General features: G+C 42.1%; 1 protein-coding gene across 1 annotated transcript; it reads right to left on the reverse strand.

Moving 5' to 3' along the window:
* Positions 1–1,585: 1,585 nt before the first annotated feature.
* oaz1b (ornithine decarboxylase antizyme 1b) lies at positions 1,586–14,682 on the reverse strand. Its single transcript, XM_084159738.1, is given in 6 exon segments — positions 1,586–3,630; positions 4,430–4,515; positions 4,766–4,938; positions 10,722–10,808; positions 10,810–10,861; positions 14,466–14,682. Coding segments are annotated over 6 exon segments (663 nt in total). The 5' UTR covers positions 14,597–14,682; the 3' UTR covers positions 1,586–3,496.
* Between the last annotated feature and the right edge of the window lie 1,740 nt (positions 14,683–16,422).

Consider the following 16,422-nt stretch of genomic DNA (forward strand, 5'->3'; position numbering starts at 1 on the left):
ACGCAGCCTCTCTATACATAGGTGAGTCTTGAGATTTAGAATGTTAATGCTTAGGGGCCCCATGTATAGGTAGGTACCTATTACCTACTCAACAGCTGAGCTGATTAGTGTACTAGAGCCTCAGCCAGGTGCTGTGCTATGGCCTTGTTACTATACTAGGCGAACAGTTTCTATGATGAAGTGTAAATAGTCCCGAACGCTGAGCTGAGTCTGCAGGATGGAACGTTAGACTTTCTGTGCCATTGAGTGCAACGTAACGGTTCCACTTTAAAACCCAGACAGATAAACCCATGGATAAGGTAATCACAGAATGACTGATGGTAGAATAGAGCCAGGTTTTCTTGAGTAGAGGATTTCACCCCTGGATTCTGCAGGTGATACCGCATACATACAAAGAACATGAGATGTAGTGCCACTGCAACGTTTCCATTTTAATGATCAGAGATAAACTCAGTGAGAAGGTAGTCACTGTCTGTGACTAAGGTTGTCTTTAGTGTAGGGACTAGGGAGAGGATTATTTCACCCTTGGATTCTGCAGAAACCAATGCCATACATAAAAAATGGTGGAGTACAGCCATGTAGTCTTGACTGAGTAGACTAAACAGGATTTCTCACCTCGATTGTGCAGGTAAAACGCCATACATACAAAATGGTGCAGGCGATAACAGGGAATATTGTGGTTGTTGACCTCATGGTGGGAAGGAAGGAGCGTTCCCTTGTGGTGAGCTGCCACCTAGTGGAGTAACATCGTATTACACTGTTTTCAAGCCTGTAATACCATACCCTCATTTTGTAACTGACCTATTTCGCTTACTGTGCAAACATTAATAGGGCTGTGTTCTGATTCTCTAACCTTCTCCTGAAGTGTGCACTAGTATGAATTTAAAAGAATTGGATTAGTGCAAGCATAGCTGGATGGCATTTCAACCACATTCCTCACACCAGTCCATTACTTTTAAATCCATGAGGGGGGAGTGTACGAGTGCATACTTCTGGAGAAGGGTAGAGAATGGGAATGTAGCCCTAGTGTGCGAACAAGGGCTTTTTATTAAATTAATCTCTTGATTCCGCGCATCCTCAAAATGCATCAGAAGGTCCGAAGGGAGAGGACCTTGGCCCTCTTCCTCCAATACAGTTGACATAGCAAAGACAAATTGAATAAGCCATGGAACCCATTTGAATAACTACTGCTCCGTTTACACAGGGAGCCCAATTCTGATCTTTGCCTAATTATTGGCACAAGATTGCATTTGTCAAAAATACCAATTAGTGGCAAAAGATCAGAATTGGCTGCCTTTAATTCAATCAATTGCATTTCACTCCGCATATATTTAAACTATCAGAGAGATGTTAAGTGTTTGAACTGTCAAAAATGTTATTGCAAAGAAATACTGAACAGTAACTAGTATACACTTGTGGTCAACTTCTGGAATAAGAACCACTGCCCCCATGATCATGCAAATGTGTCACATCTAGTGTGTTTTTGTTTAAATCAAATAAATGTAAAGTGCATTAACAAAGAACAAGACAATACAGAATAGGAAAAAAATCCATAAGACTATGCATAAGAGACAGGGAGACAATGGTATTTTCTTACTTTTATTATCACAGAAGCACAATAGGTCCCACTATGCAAGGTGAACATCAAACTTATAAACTAGATGAAGAAACGGAATGCTAATCCAAATATTCAATCAAACATCACAGCAATTTTATCCAAACAATGGTACAATAATTTTCAGGTATACATGAAAGAAAAGCAAAAAGGACTTGACTTTTTTTGTTGCTTTGTACCAATTAATCTGTCATTTTACATGATATTTAGTTCTCACATTGAAGCACCCAAACCAGTTACACAAAACAGCATTCACATGTGCTCTCCAACACTAAAGTCTAAAGGGCTATTATCCAGCAATGAAGTACCAATATTGGGGAGGTTTTTGCTTAAAAGCAATGTTTACACACATTACTACATTTGTCAGGACTTGAGTGCTTTTTTATCAAACTGATTTTATCAAAATGTTTGTCACATTAAAGGTGGGCGGACATGTTTTGTTTTTATAGCTTAGCCAATGAAATAAAAAGCTTATCTAATATAGCCAATTAAATAAAAGCATATCTTATACCTTAGCCAATCAAATAAAAGCTGGAGTACCCAAGTGTTAACCTGATTACTTGATTTTTTACATTCAAGAAATGAAAAATCCTCCTTCCGTCTATCAACACAACAAGAATAAAACAGACAATCGATTGATGATAATAGTTATGAGAATGGCAATATGCTCAAAGTCATTAAAAACATGGTTCCCTCTTAAGTAATGAACAAAATACCAATGAAACCTAAATAATAAAGAACTTAACAAAGGGATAAAAGAGAGAGGAGAGAGAAATGTCAGCCAAGCTGTGAAACTGGGGGATACAATATCTAAACTAATCATCCACTTCATTTGAACACAAAAGCATGGAAGGCTGTAAGCACTTGGGTCACATAGGAGAGTGGGGTTGGGTGGTACAGGGGAAGGTGGGGCAGTGGGTAAGGTTGGGGCAGGGGTAAGCCTGGATCCCAAACTGAATTGCTCCATTTCACACAATTGGTTCACTTCACAATTGTGGTCATCACAGCATGGCCACCAGACTTCAGTCTGGCTGAACCATCTCTTCATTGAAACCGTTTGTGAAACAATAGTGAAAACAGCACAATTCAGGTTGGGATCCAGGCTAGGCAGGGGGCTGTTCCAGAAAGCAGGAACAATGTGTTACTTAGCCAGCTAAATGTCATAACTACCGTAATTTTCGGACTATAAGCCGCGCCTTTTTTCCCATTTTTCGACCCTGCGGCTTATATAACGGTGCGGCTAATCTATGGATTTTTTACAGCTAACGGCCACTAGAAGACCTCCTAAATCTATGGATTTTACAGGTTACAGTCCACCAACTTTAACTCAATGGGCTCTATGACCGGTCCGCGCCACCCACCTTTAAGCGGCGGGCTCCAGCAGGAAAAGCTGGAGGCCGGAAAAGAGTGAGACAGGTAGCGCGCAAAAGTAAAAGTGGAACCGAGAGTGGTACGAGAGACAGAACGAGAGCAAGACAGACAGACATTACGAGAGCGAGACAGTTTGTCTCTTTCCCGACAATCCCCTCTGTGCACGAACCCTTACATATGGTAATTAAACATTAAAACACCTGCGGCTTATAGTCCAGTGCGGCTTATATATGTACACATCATTCAATATCATTTAATTTAGCTGCTGCAGCTTATACTCCGGTGCGCCTTATAGTGCAGAAAATACGGTAAACATTCTGAAATTACTTAATCTTTCCTAGAAAATTGAATTGAAATGGTATGACTGACTCGACAACCAATAAACCCATATTCAGGTTTAACTTTCTAAATAAACCAGAAAATCAAAAGAGGCCTATATCTGGCTGTTTATCAAAGTTAGCTGGCTAAGTTGATGATCCTGCTTCCTGGAACACCCCACAGGGGTCAGCGCTAATCCTCATCAGAGGAAGAGTCCTTGTCAAAGTTGTAGGCCATGAAGAAAACGTCAGGTCGTAGCGGGACAAGGGCATGGCCCGGTTTCACTATCTCGAAGCCCAGAAAGCTGAACGTGCGTACAAGTTTAGCTGTGGGGACACACGGACACATATTAGAAGAAATTACCTTCCATCATAAACAATGAGCTCCAAAAGTATTGGGACAGTGACACACATTTTCTTGTTTTGGATAGTCCTGAATGAATCGTGAATAATGATGTGTGAGAAAGTTAGATGCACAAATATCATACTCCAAAGACATTGTAATGATGAGAGGTTAGCATAACAGGGGAGGTTAGCATTTTGGGAGGTATGATATTTGTGCGTCTGCAACTTTCTCATTATTCACGATTCATTCAGGACTATCCGTAATCATGGTAGCATCCACATTAATGTAGAAGTGTTTAGAAACATATTATATTCTTATTTACAATAAAAGTGACTCCAAAATGGCACAATCCCTATTTACCATTCATTTCTATTGGGCACAAAATAATCTGAAACACAACCAAAACAAACAGTAAATGCATCCAACAAGTTTGTAGTCACAAGCTTGATGTAATCATTACGTGCTAGGAATATGGAACCAAATACTAAACTTTTGACTACTTTAACACACATTAAGTTAATTTGTCCCAATACTTTTAGTCTCCTAAAATGGGGGGACTATGTACAGAAAGTGCTGTAATTTCTAAACGGTTCACCCGATATGGATGAAAATACCCTCAAATTAAACCTTGGTCATTGTATCATTTAAAATCCAAAGGGCTGGGGTACAGAGCCAAACCAACAAAAAACATGTCACTGTCCCAATACTTTGAGCTCACTGTGTGTGTGTGTGTGATATCTATTGAGATCATAATAGGTTTGGTGAATACGCTTTACATACCGCGATCATCTCTGTTCTTGTAAAAGCAGACGAACACGCTGACAACTTCAAGATGTTCTTCCGCATACTCCAAAAGAGCCGCAAAACTGTAGAGAGAGAGGGAGACAGGGTTAGTTAGACAACATTAGATTATTAGGCCTTCTGTAGCTCAGTTGGTAGAGCATGGCGCTTGCAACGCCAGGGTTGTGGGTTCGATTCCCACGGGGGGCCAGTATGAAAATGTATGCACTCTCTAACTGTAAGTTGCTCTGGATAAGAGCGTCTGCTAAATGACAAAAACAAAATGTAAAAAACAAAACAATTATACACGCGTATCTTCACATACAGAGCACACACCTCTCCTTGCTGCCCTCGGGGAGCGGGTCCATCGGTATCTCCACATACAGAGCGTTCCCGCTCAGCACCGCGTCCCAGTGGATCACCTTGGAAACAGTGGGCCGACTTTGGAAGTGGAGAATCCCGGGGCGACCGTTCCCCGCAGGCTCCTCTGTCACAGTCAACTTCCGGTCCTGGAAAACCAACATGGAGGGAAGGAGGGAGCGTTAATCAATAATTTCACTTGAACAAGGGATCGTTTATGAACCAACTCCCTGGATGACTTCAGGATTGTGTTCACTAGAGCATACTAATAACATTTTAGCAATGGAAAAGTAATTGGTGTTTTTATTTTAAACAGTACTTCACACTATATGCAAGTGTTTTCCAATTGTGCGGGCCCTCAGCTAATCAGCCGGTTACAGACTCATTGTCAGCCGGCTACTTTTTCCACTTCATATTAACTAGGCTACTTTTCATTTAAATGTTTCAATTCGCTAGTTTGTCGTGCCCTCTCCTGCTAGAATCAACAATATGCATCTTCTAGTGACCTATTGATAGAATAGGCACCTGTCAGTCACAAAGCGAGCGATGACAGGAAAACGCAGTCTGCCGTCTGTCCCGCCTTCCAGTACAATGTGTGTGCGCTGTGGTTGGTTGCAGTCAAATTTCTTTACACGGAGGAGGGAGAGAGAGCATGATGCTCGTGAATTTGCATGTCCCACGTAACGTGGTAACGATGAGTTGAAATCCACGACTAATTATTATTTTCTGGGAAATGTATTTATTTTCCTTCGCGTTCACATAGCCAGCCACGCAGAGTCATGGCGCATTGTAGGCTATTTACTGTGCTTTGATTCACAACTGAACAGCAAGTGTTGACTAGTTTATAAAAGGTTTCGAACTGACTGAATAAAGTTGATCTCCTATACACCTTTGCCATTCATAAATCATGCAACATGATTATTTATCCATGGTATCGCTTCGGGACAAGTAAACCAAAGGATTTCCTAGGTTTCCTTTCCTAGGATGTCGAGGCTTGCCAGACAGTAACTAAAGTGACCGACTCTAGTCTTGTTAGTCAGTGTAGCCTACCGAATCACGTTGGTTAGAGAGACGTTCTTTTGGCTCCCTAATTTGCATAGACTATTGGCAGGCCAATGCTTTTTGGCGATTATCTGCAGATAAATTATGAAAACATTCGATGAAGAATCATCACTGCAGGAACAATAGGTAGGTTCCTCACGGAATCCAGGCATTAAAATGGAATTCAACAATATATTAACCATAATAGGGAACCAACTAAATGTTTTGAAAATGTATTCATTTGCCTAAGTTTATCATGATGGAAACAGAAAATGTCAGTTAACTTTCCAGAAGTTGACAAAACAAAATCCAATAGACAAGCTGGGATCTTTTTGTGTCTGTAAAATGTATTATCCGAGAAATGTCGGTGGAAACACTTATGTGCAAATATTGATATAATAACCACCATATCGAAACTTGGAATCACGTGATGACGTGTGGTCCTCCCACTACGACTCGTCGGGAAAGCATGCAGTTTATTAGGCTACAGATTAAATAAATGATGATGAACTTCACAGGGTGTTCAAAGTGCAAAGCGATGAGCTTGATGCTCCTTTCCAATAAATATTGATGGTCTTATTCTGGTGACATGATCATTGATGCTTGGCTGCCATTTGACAAATAAAACTAATATCGCTCTTTTGTCCATAATCATTTCATAATGTAGGCTATACCCACACTGTATCTGCGAGCTGTTGGCTAGAGCGCACATGCCAATACCAGAGTGGGCACACTTGCTATATATAATGTTTTCTTTATATTGTTTATATCCCAGGACAAATTAGCTACCAACAGCAAGCTAGCTAGCTAAATGTCCATGAATGTTTCATATGCGTTTCAACCTGTGCCCAAATTAATATAGTTGGTTCAGAGTGCGTTTTGATATTTCAACCTGCGTGTCCTGATCCGAGTCTGTTGTGGATAAACAAAAATCAACATGCGCGTGCCCGGTGTAGTCAGCACGTTAGAAAAACATTTATCCAGCTCGACTGCGTCACGGCAGACATGGCAAAGCAATCGCTGAATTTGTCTCGAGCAGGATGATCTAAATAGATACGTTTCATAGCTCTACGATAGAAAATCCTCAAACCTAAAATAAGTAAATAAGTAATTGTGTGGAAGTCAAACATTTGTTTTACATCAGAGGCAGACACATTGCATTTGCTCAGAACGACATAGTCGAGCCCTTTACATAGCCCTTCTCCCCTTGTCTATAAGAGGGATACACACAGTTTAAATGGCCCAAATGATGATTTAGGCGTTCACAAATGTAACAGATTTTGACTATCACTAATGTCATGGTAAACTAATAAAGAAGATAAAATATTTTGAGTAGATGTTCCTAAAACAAATTCTAACTATATATGGACACATTATAAAGTATGAAAAGGCTTATTCGTTCACAATTATTATTATTTTTTATAATATATTTGTCTATATTTTATTATACTTTTGTGTACTTGATCATATGTGTACTAGATTGTTGAAGTGTTTTTTTCTCAGACATAAATAAGCAATTCCAGGTGAAAGCCAAAGGTCATTGCTTTCTAGGGGGGAAACACTACTACATTAATAAGATATTGCCCTCTTGCTAGATTGATGACTAAAGCCATAGCGAAACATTGCAAAACGGCTGTCAGCTCAACTGGTTAAAGGTGAAATATGCAGAAATAGCTCCGCCATTTCCTGGTCGCTGAAATTCTAATAGTTCGCCTAATTTCAGTTTATGTGACAAAACAAGCAATGTAGAGCATAATTATACCATCTAAACCACTGTGAAATACAATATACACTGCTCAAAAAAATAAAGGGAACACTAAAATAACACATCCTAGATCTGAATGAATGAAATAATCTTAAATACTTTTTTCTTTACATAGTTGAATGTGCTGACAACAAAATCACACAAAAATTATCAATGGAAATCAAATGTATCAACCCATGGAGGTCTGGATTTGGAGTCACCCTCAAAATTAAAGTGGAAAACCACACTACAGGCTGATCCAACATTGATGTAATGTCCTTAAAACAAGTCAAAATGAGGCTCAGTAGTGTGTGTGGCCTCCACGTGCCTGTATGACCTCCCTACAACGCCTGGGCATGCTCCTGATGAGGTGGCGGATGGTCTCCTGAGGGATCTCCTCCCAGACCTGGACTAAAGCATCCGCCAACTCCTGGACAGTCTGTGGTGCAACGTGGCGTTGGTGGATGGAGCGAGACATGATGTCCCAGATGTGCTCAATTGGATTCAGGTCTGGGGAACGGGTGGGCCAGTCCATAGCATCAATGCCTTCCTCTTGCAGGAACTGCTGACACACTCCAGCCACATGAGGTCTAGCATTGTCTTGCATTAGGAGGAACCCAGGGCCAACCGCACCAGCATATGGTCTCACAAGGGGTCTGAGGATCTCATCTCGGTACCTAATGGCAGTCAGGCTACCTCTGGCGAGCACATGGGGGGCTGTGCGGCCCCCCAAAGAAATGCCACCCCACACCATGACTGACACACCGCCAAACCGGTCATGCTGGAGGATGTTGCAGGCAGCAGAACGTTCTCCACGGCGTCTCCAGACTCTGTCACGTGCTCAGTGTGAACCTGCTTTCATCTGTGAAGAGCACAGGGCGCCAGTGGCAAATTTGCCAATCTTGGTGTTCTCTGGCAAATGCCAAACGTCCTGCACGGTGTTGGGCTGTAAGCACAACCCCCACCTGTGGACGTCGGGCCCTCATACCACCCTCATGGAGTCTGTTTCTGACCGTTTGAGCAGACACATGCACATTTCTGGCCTGCTGGAGGTCATTTTGCAGGGCTCTGGCAGTGCTCCTCCTGCTCCTCCTTGCACAAAGGCGGAGGTAGCAGTCCTGCTGCTGGGTTGTTGCCCTCCTACGGCCTCCTCCACGTCTCCTGGTGGCGCCTCCATGCTCTGGACACTACGCTGACAGACACAGCAAACCTTCTTGCCACAGCTCGCATTGATGTGCCATCCTGGATGAGCTGCACTACCTGAGCCACTTGTGTGGGTTGTAGACTCCGTCTCATGCTACCACTAGAGTGAAAGCACCGCCAGCATTCAAAAGTGACCAAAACATCAGCCAGGAAGCATAGGAACTGAGAAGTGGTCTGTGGTCACCACCTGCAAAACCAGTCCTTTATTGGGGGTGTCTTGCTAATTGCCTATAATTTCCACCTGTTGTCTATTCCATTTGCACAACAGCATGTGAAATTGATTGTCAATCAGTGTTGCTTCCTAAGTGGACAGTTTGATTTCACAGAAGTGTGATTGACTTGGAGTTACATTGTGTTGTTTAAGTGTTCCCTTTATCTTTTTGAGCAGTGTATATACAAAAGTATGTGGGCACCCCTTCAAATGAGTGGATTAGGCTATTTCAGCCACACCCGTTGCTGACAGGTGTATAAAATCGAGCACACAGCCATGCAATCTCTATAGACAAACATTGGCAGTAAAATGGCCTTACTGAAGAGCTCAGTGACTTTCAACGTGGCACCGTCATAGGATGCCACCTTTCCAACAAGTCAGTTCGTCAAATTTCTGCCCTGCTAGAGCTGCCCGGGTCAACTGTAAGTGCTGTTATTGTGAAGTGGAAACGTCTAGGAGCACAGCCGCGAAGTGGTAGGCCACACAAGCTCACAGAACGGGACCACCGAGTGCTGAAGCGAGTAGTGCGTAAAAATTGTCTGTCCTCGGTTGAAACACTCACTACAGAGTTCCAAACTGCCTCTGGAAGCAACGTCAGCACAAGAACTGTTCGTTGGGAGCTTCATGGAATGGGTTTCCACGGCCGAGCAGCCACACAAGTCTAAGATCACCATGCGCAATGCCAAGCGTCGGCTGGAGTGGTATAATGCTCGCCGCCATTGGACTCTGGAGCAGTGGAAACGCGTTCTCTCTAGTGATGAATCACGCTTCACCATCTGGCAGTCCGACGGACAAATCTGGGTTTGGCGGATGGCGACGCTACCTGCCACAATGCAGAGTGCCAACTGTAAAGTTAGGTGGAGGAGGAATAATGGTCTGGGGCTGTTTTCCATGGTTCGGGCTAGGCTCCTTAGTTCCAGTGAAAGGAAATCTTTATGCTACAGCATACAATGACATTCTAGACGATTCTGTGCTTCCAACTTTGTGGCAACAGTTTGGGGAAGGTCCTGTTTCAGCATGAAAATGCCCCAGTGCACAAAGCGAGGTCCATACAGAAATGGTTTGTCGAGAAGAACTTGAATGACCTGCACAGAGCCCTGAACTTAACCCCATCGAACACCTTTGGGATGAATTGGAACGCCGACTGCGAGCCAGGCCTAATCGCCCAACATCAGTGCCCGACCTCACTAATACTCTTGCGGCTGAATGGAAGCAAGTCCCTGCAGCAATGTTCCAATATCTAGTGGAAAGCCTTCCCAGAAGAGTGGAGGCTGTTATAAAGCAAAGGGGGGACCAACTCCATATTAATGCCCATGAATTTGGAATGAGATGTTCGACGAGCACATGTCCACATACACTACATTACCAAAAATATAGAATTTTCACCTGTTTGAAGCTGGTGTACAAAACTGAAAGTAAATGACACACAATCGAAACTTAACGGGAAGCATAGAAATATCACACATAGAACATATCTACCGCTTCTTAAGACTTTCTTTCAATGAGAAAGACAGATCTATAACTCACATTTCTATGTGAATTTGGTCGGGTCGGCCAAAAAGTAACATATTGCAGCTTTAAATTGTAATATCTTAAATATATTTGCAGTATGCAATGAGTGCGTGTGATGTCTTGGTGTGTTATAGGAGTATGCATAATATGAATGTTTCATATGAAAGATTCTATTATGGTTGCATTTGCATGAGCGTTGTTAAATGTGCGCATGTACTCACAGAGTAGAGCGGCCGAGCTGAAGGAGTGTGATCCCGTTGACCATTCCCTCGCCCACCTGGGATCTTCAGGGGTGGGAGAGGGGCATCAGGAGCACCACAGAGGCCCCGGACTGCGGGTACTACAACAGTGTAGGGACAGGCTGGACAGGGAGGGGAGGGAGAGACACAGATTCATCTTTCATTTTTGTTTTTAAGCTTTTGATTGCAATAAGACTCTGAATATGCGAGATAATGTGGCTTAAATCTTGTGTTGCCCAGTGTATTTTAATTATTTGGTGTAATACAGGCCGACTAGATAATGGCTTGGTCGGATAAGTGCAGGAATGATGGCGTGGGTGTTTAACGGTGATGTGATTATGCGCAACAAAGCTTGATGTATCAAGTGCAAGTAAAATTGGTAACCAAAATACTGATTGTGTGATTTCATTCACCCTCATACTGCATTATATTGGTTGGAACTGTTGTCCATGTAGGCAGTGGCGTGTATTCATGGATGCCAAGGGAAGCCAGGCTTCCCCACAAAAATAAATAAAAACAACATACAATAATTGTCTGTTTCGTCTCTCTGTGTTTCATAATTGTCCTTCAATTCGCAAGAGGCTGAATGTATCTCACCGGAGAAAGCATCAGAGCGAGCGAAACAGCGCCCCTCTAGCTCTGTTAGTGTAGGCCATTGATCTGATGCTGTCTGATTCAAAAGAGTATGACATTGTTGCCGCCTGTAGTATTGAATGCAAGGGAAGCCAGCGAGCATTTGGCCTCCCTTGATAAAAAAAAGTATAAAACAATAGCCAATCAGCGTTGAGCTAAACTGAGTGCGCTCAACTGTGAATGGTCCTGTGCACCATAAAAAAGTGGCAAAGGAAGCCAGTTTGGATTTGTCTTCACTCCAATCACATCGAGAGCAAAACATCAGAGAAAACAAAAACTTGAAATGTTGGATCGTTGTCCTCCAGTGACTAGCTAGCTAGTTAAAATTGTCCCTTTCCTAAATTAGCCATGGATGGAGATCGGGATTTGGACTTGTGGTTTTACTTAATTCTCTGTACTGGCCAATGATTATAACGGCAATTCTGATCCAACCATAAATTCATACATTGTGCCCCTGGCCTGAGAGGATGTAAGTTCAATATGTAGCTAGATATAGTAGGCTAATGTTATGCATTTATGCCCATGAAAGGAAGTTAGGCTAGCGAGCAAGCCTTTTAGCCAGGTAGCCTAGGACAACAAAAAATAAAAGCTGTATAACTGAGTCATAGACCGTTTCGTCAACACGAAAAGACAGTGGGTGAGTCAACATGTTTTTTTTCTACTTGCACAAACACACAGAAATCAGATCCATAGACATCCACATATTTAGCGTACGTTGATTGGACTAAATTGTTTTTGGTATCTTTAGTTGACACTGTATTAGACTAAGCAGCGGTGATTTGATGATGAAGTTGAAATGGTGCTGGAAGAGTCGCGGCAGCTCCAGTTCTCTTTGCGACTTGCGGTAACTCTCAGTGGTTTTAAATCAATAGTTGTTTACTAGTCTGAAAATGTTGTTAATATTAACTTGCTTGACCATGCTGTAGGTCATGTAACTGTTTGTTACATGCAATATGCTTTGTGGACTTTACCGGACAGAGGTTGCTCTCCGGTTTTGTGATGAAACAAAAGATGTGGTTGAATTTACTCTGCCACTGCGTCTTCTTATTTTTTCGGCTTTAGGATCACGGTCGCAAGGCATGTGAACTAACAGGTTATAGAGCAAACAACGCAATGATCAAATCAAATTTTATTGGTCACATACACATATTTAGCAGATGTTATTGCAGGTGTAGCAAAATGCTTTATCACAACAATTACCACAACATATAGGTTGTAATATGGCTTTCTTTCCCTGGATTGGCATCCCCAGTCATTTTACCCAAGCACCGCTACTGCTTGTGAGCTCACCACCTCCTTCATAATTGTGATACTCATTGAAAGGGCAAAATGTAATGTCACACTAAAGCCATATAATCTAAACAAATTGTATTATTCCAAGGCAAAACGACATCATTAATAAACATGATCCATCATGTATGTGATGATAGCATTGTATGGTACACAGAAGGTTGCCTAACGCCCTTCAGGGAACATCTGGAGGCTGCCTTGAATCAGGAGGGCACTAGTGATGGGTCATTCGCGAACGAACGACTCTTTTTGGTGAACGTCGGGAGCCGAATCGCATCGGTGAAAGAGCCGTTCATTTGGCGCTGACTGCTACTGCTGCCTTTTGAGCTAAAAAACAACGTTATTATCGAGAGGGTGAATCCTCCCCTCACCGCAAAAACAATACATAGTGGGGAGAGCGTGTCACGCTAATTTTTTCAGGGCATACATTTTTTTTGGGGGGGGGGCAGGTAAAATTGTATTTGAACGCGCATTTCACGATCTGACATAATTGTAGCTTACCTTTTGCGCTATACGTTGGATATCGGGATTTTTTTTCCCCAGGGTTTTAGCTAGGTACATTTTGAACGAAGAGCCGTTTGGGAGCCGGCTCGTTTAAGTGAACGGAGCCGAAAAGACTCGGAATGCCCCACGATGGGAAAAACGTGCACAATCTAAAATGCGTATCTGCCCGATGAACTATGAACAAAAACCTGCCAGTCAAAAGTATAAGTAGCCTACTACATTTACGTCATTTAGCAGACGCTCTTATCCAGAGCGACTTACAGTTAGTGAGTGCATAATTTTTTTTTCTCTTTCTTCATACTACATGAAATAATGAATTCATCCCACGTAGATATGTAATTGCAACATTCTTTCATTTATTCTGATGAACTCAAAACATACTTTGACATTATGACTCCAATATTGTTTTGGGTGTATCATTTTGAGGGACGAATATTATAAAGGTGTAATGTTACAATGTAACTGTAAAAGCGTTTGTGACGTCAAAATGGAGGACCGACGATGCGTCACTTAGGCCTTACATTTTAGTCATTTAGCAAACGTTCTTATCCAGAGCGACTTACAGTTTTCATACTGGCCACCCGTGGGAATCGAACCCACAACCCTGGCGTTGCAAGCGCCATGCTCTACCAACTGAGCCCCTGATTAAATAATAAATTGTGTTTAGAGAGACAAAAGGTAACAACGGACGCGGATTTCCACAATGCGTGTTTCTTCTGTTTTTTAAGTTGCTCATCCATGAAACAAGCCATTCTAATGACAGTTTCATTTTGGCCCTTTTAATTCGTTGACCAGCGAGTTAACGGTGGCTAGCTACCTGACTATGTGTGCTTTCAGGTGGCAAGCTAGCTAACTACACACTCACAGCTAACGTTAGCTCATCTTATCTAGCTAAACTACAAAACGATGTCATTGGCAACCATTGAAATAAATGGTTAAGGTGTTCCATTTATGAAATGTGATAATTGATATAGCTAGGCTTCCTAGAGGACCTTGATAATGTAGCTAGCAAGCTAACCGTTTAGCCTAGCTTCTGTTATATAAATGACGTCTCTAGGCTAGCTAGTTTAGGATAACGGTAAGGGAGAGGACTAACCTGAAACAATATCATTCTTCACTCCAAATTGATTTAGGATATTTTTCATAGATTGCCTAGCTAGCTAACCAGTTCTGGACAAATATTAATATTTTACACGTCATAAGAAATTAAATCCCAGTTTATATTCGTAGCTACTTCCTCGTCACTGAAAAATGCACCATCCCCCACTTCACTTCGCTATTTTCTCCGTCTTCACTTACTTGCCAATCATGTCACAAATATTAACGTTACTACTTAAATCCGCCATTGTAGTACAGCACTGTGGTTTTCCTTCTTTCTCGCGAGCAAAGCAATGACTGTTTAAGATCCGCTGGAGGTTGGATTTTACCATCCGGCCTCGGAGAGAGACACGACTGGCTTCTGACTGTTCACTGCAATGGTCGGCTGAGGAATAGGGCTCGATCAGTGCTGAACTCAAGCTATGAGCCCCGAGCTACGTAGGGAAAAACAAGCGATACGTAGCTAGTTAGAGGTGAAGATAGCTACATGGGGGCGTCTTCTGTGCAAGTGGAAAAATACCAAGACTAGCAAACTAACAACAAAGACAGACAGACAGACAGCAGGGCTGATGTTTGTCATCAAGGTAAAAAAAGTTCAATGTGAAGTCTCCATGCAACATTATAATTAGTCTTTCAGTTACATTTCATTTGTTTGAAATGTACAGCATCATTGAAGGCTTGACCACAGTGGTAATTATATGGGTAAATAGGTGAATTATAACAAGGCCTTATTCATATTATTGTCCATTTAATTTAATACAGTAGCTACATATTTGTGTAGTTTTGCAGATTGTTACTCTAGCCTCCCCCGCAGTATAAAATACCACTTGTCCTTCCCTGCAGTATAAAATACCACTTTGCCATACCAAATTAGAAACTTTGGCTAAAAACATTTTCTTCATAAACCCAACAGTGGATTGGAGAGACTGCAATAGGCTACATACCTATGTTCTCGCCAAGCAGGTTAATCTCCTTGGGATGAGGATATAGCCTTGGATTGTTTACCTGACTATAAAAAGTGTCAATGTCAGTATGTCTGGTGAATAAGCTTTGAGGAGTAGCTATTTATCTTGGATGCTATTACCAGGGGCAAAGCAAGGCTACATCCCAAATGGCACCCTATTCCCTGGGTGTAATTTGGAACATTGCCCAAGACAAGTCAGTGCTTGAGTTGACCCCAGTGACATTTTACCTTGGAGTTCAACATAACATTCATACATAACTCTGTTAAAATCAAATCAAATGTTATTTGTCACATACACGTGTTTAGCAGATGTTATAGCGGGTGAAGCGAAATGCTTGTGCTTCTAGCTCCGACAATGCAGTAATATCTAACAATTTCACAACATATACCTTATACACACAAAACTAGTTAGGAATGGAATTTAAGAAAATATACATATATGGACGAGCAATGACAGAGCGGCATGGACTAAGATACAGTAGAATATTATAGAATAGAATGCAGTATACAGTGAGGGGAAAAAAGTATTTGATCCCCTGCTGATTTTGTACGTTTGACCACTGACAAAGAAATGATCAGTCTATAATTTTAATGGTAGGTTTATTTGAACAGTGAGAGACAGAATAACAACAAAAAAATCCAGAAAAATGCATGTCAAAAATGTTATAAATTGATTTGCTTTTTAATGAGGGAAATAAGTATTTGACCCCTCTGCAAAACATGACTTAGTACTTGGTGGCAAAACCCTTGTTGGCAATCACAGAGGTCAGACGTTTCTTGTAGTTGGCCACCAGGTTTGCACACATCTCAGGAGGGATTTTGTCCCACTCCTCTTTGCAGATCTTCTCCAAGTCATTAAGGTTTCGAGCGTTTGGCAACTCGAACCTTCAGCTCCCTCCACGGATTTTCTATGGGATTAAGGTCTGGAGACTGGCTAGGCCACTCCAGGACCTTAATCTGGTTCTTCTTGAGTCACTCCTTTGTTGCCTTGGCCATGTGTTTTGGGTCATTGTCATGCTGGAATACCCATCCACGACCCATTTTCAATGCCCTGGCTGAGGGAAGGAGGTTCTCACCCAAGATTTGACGGTACATGGCCTCGTCTATCGTCCCTTTGATGCGGTGAAGTTGTCCTGTCCCCTTAGCAGAAAAACACCCCCAAAGCATAATGTTTCCAACTCCATGTTTGACGGT

The sequence above is a fragment of the Coregonus lavaretus genome (genome assembly GCF_964263955.1).
Source record: "Coregonus lavaretus genome assembly, chromosome: 4".
Classification (NCBI taxonomy): domain Eukaryota; kingdom Metazoa; phylum Chordata; class Actinopteri; order Salmoniformes; family Salmonidae; genus Coregonus; species Coregonus lavaretus.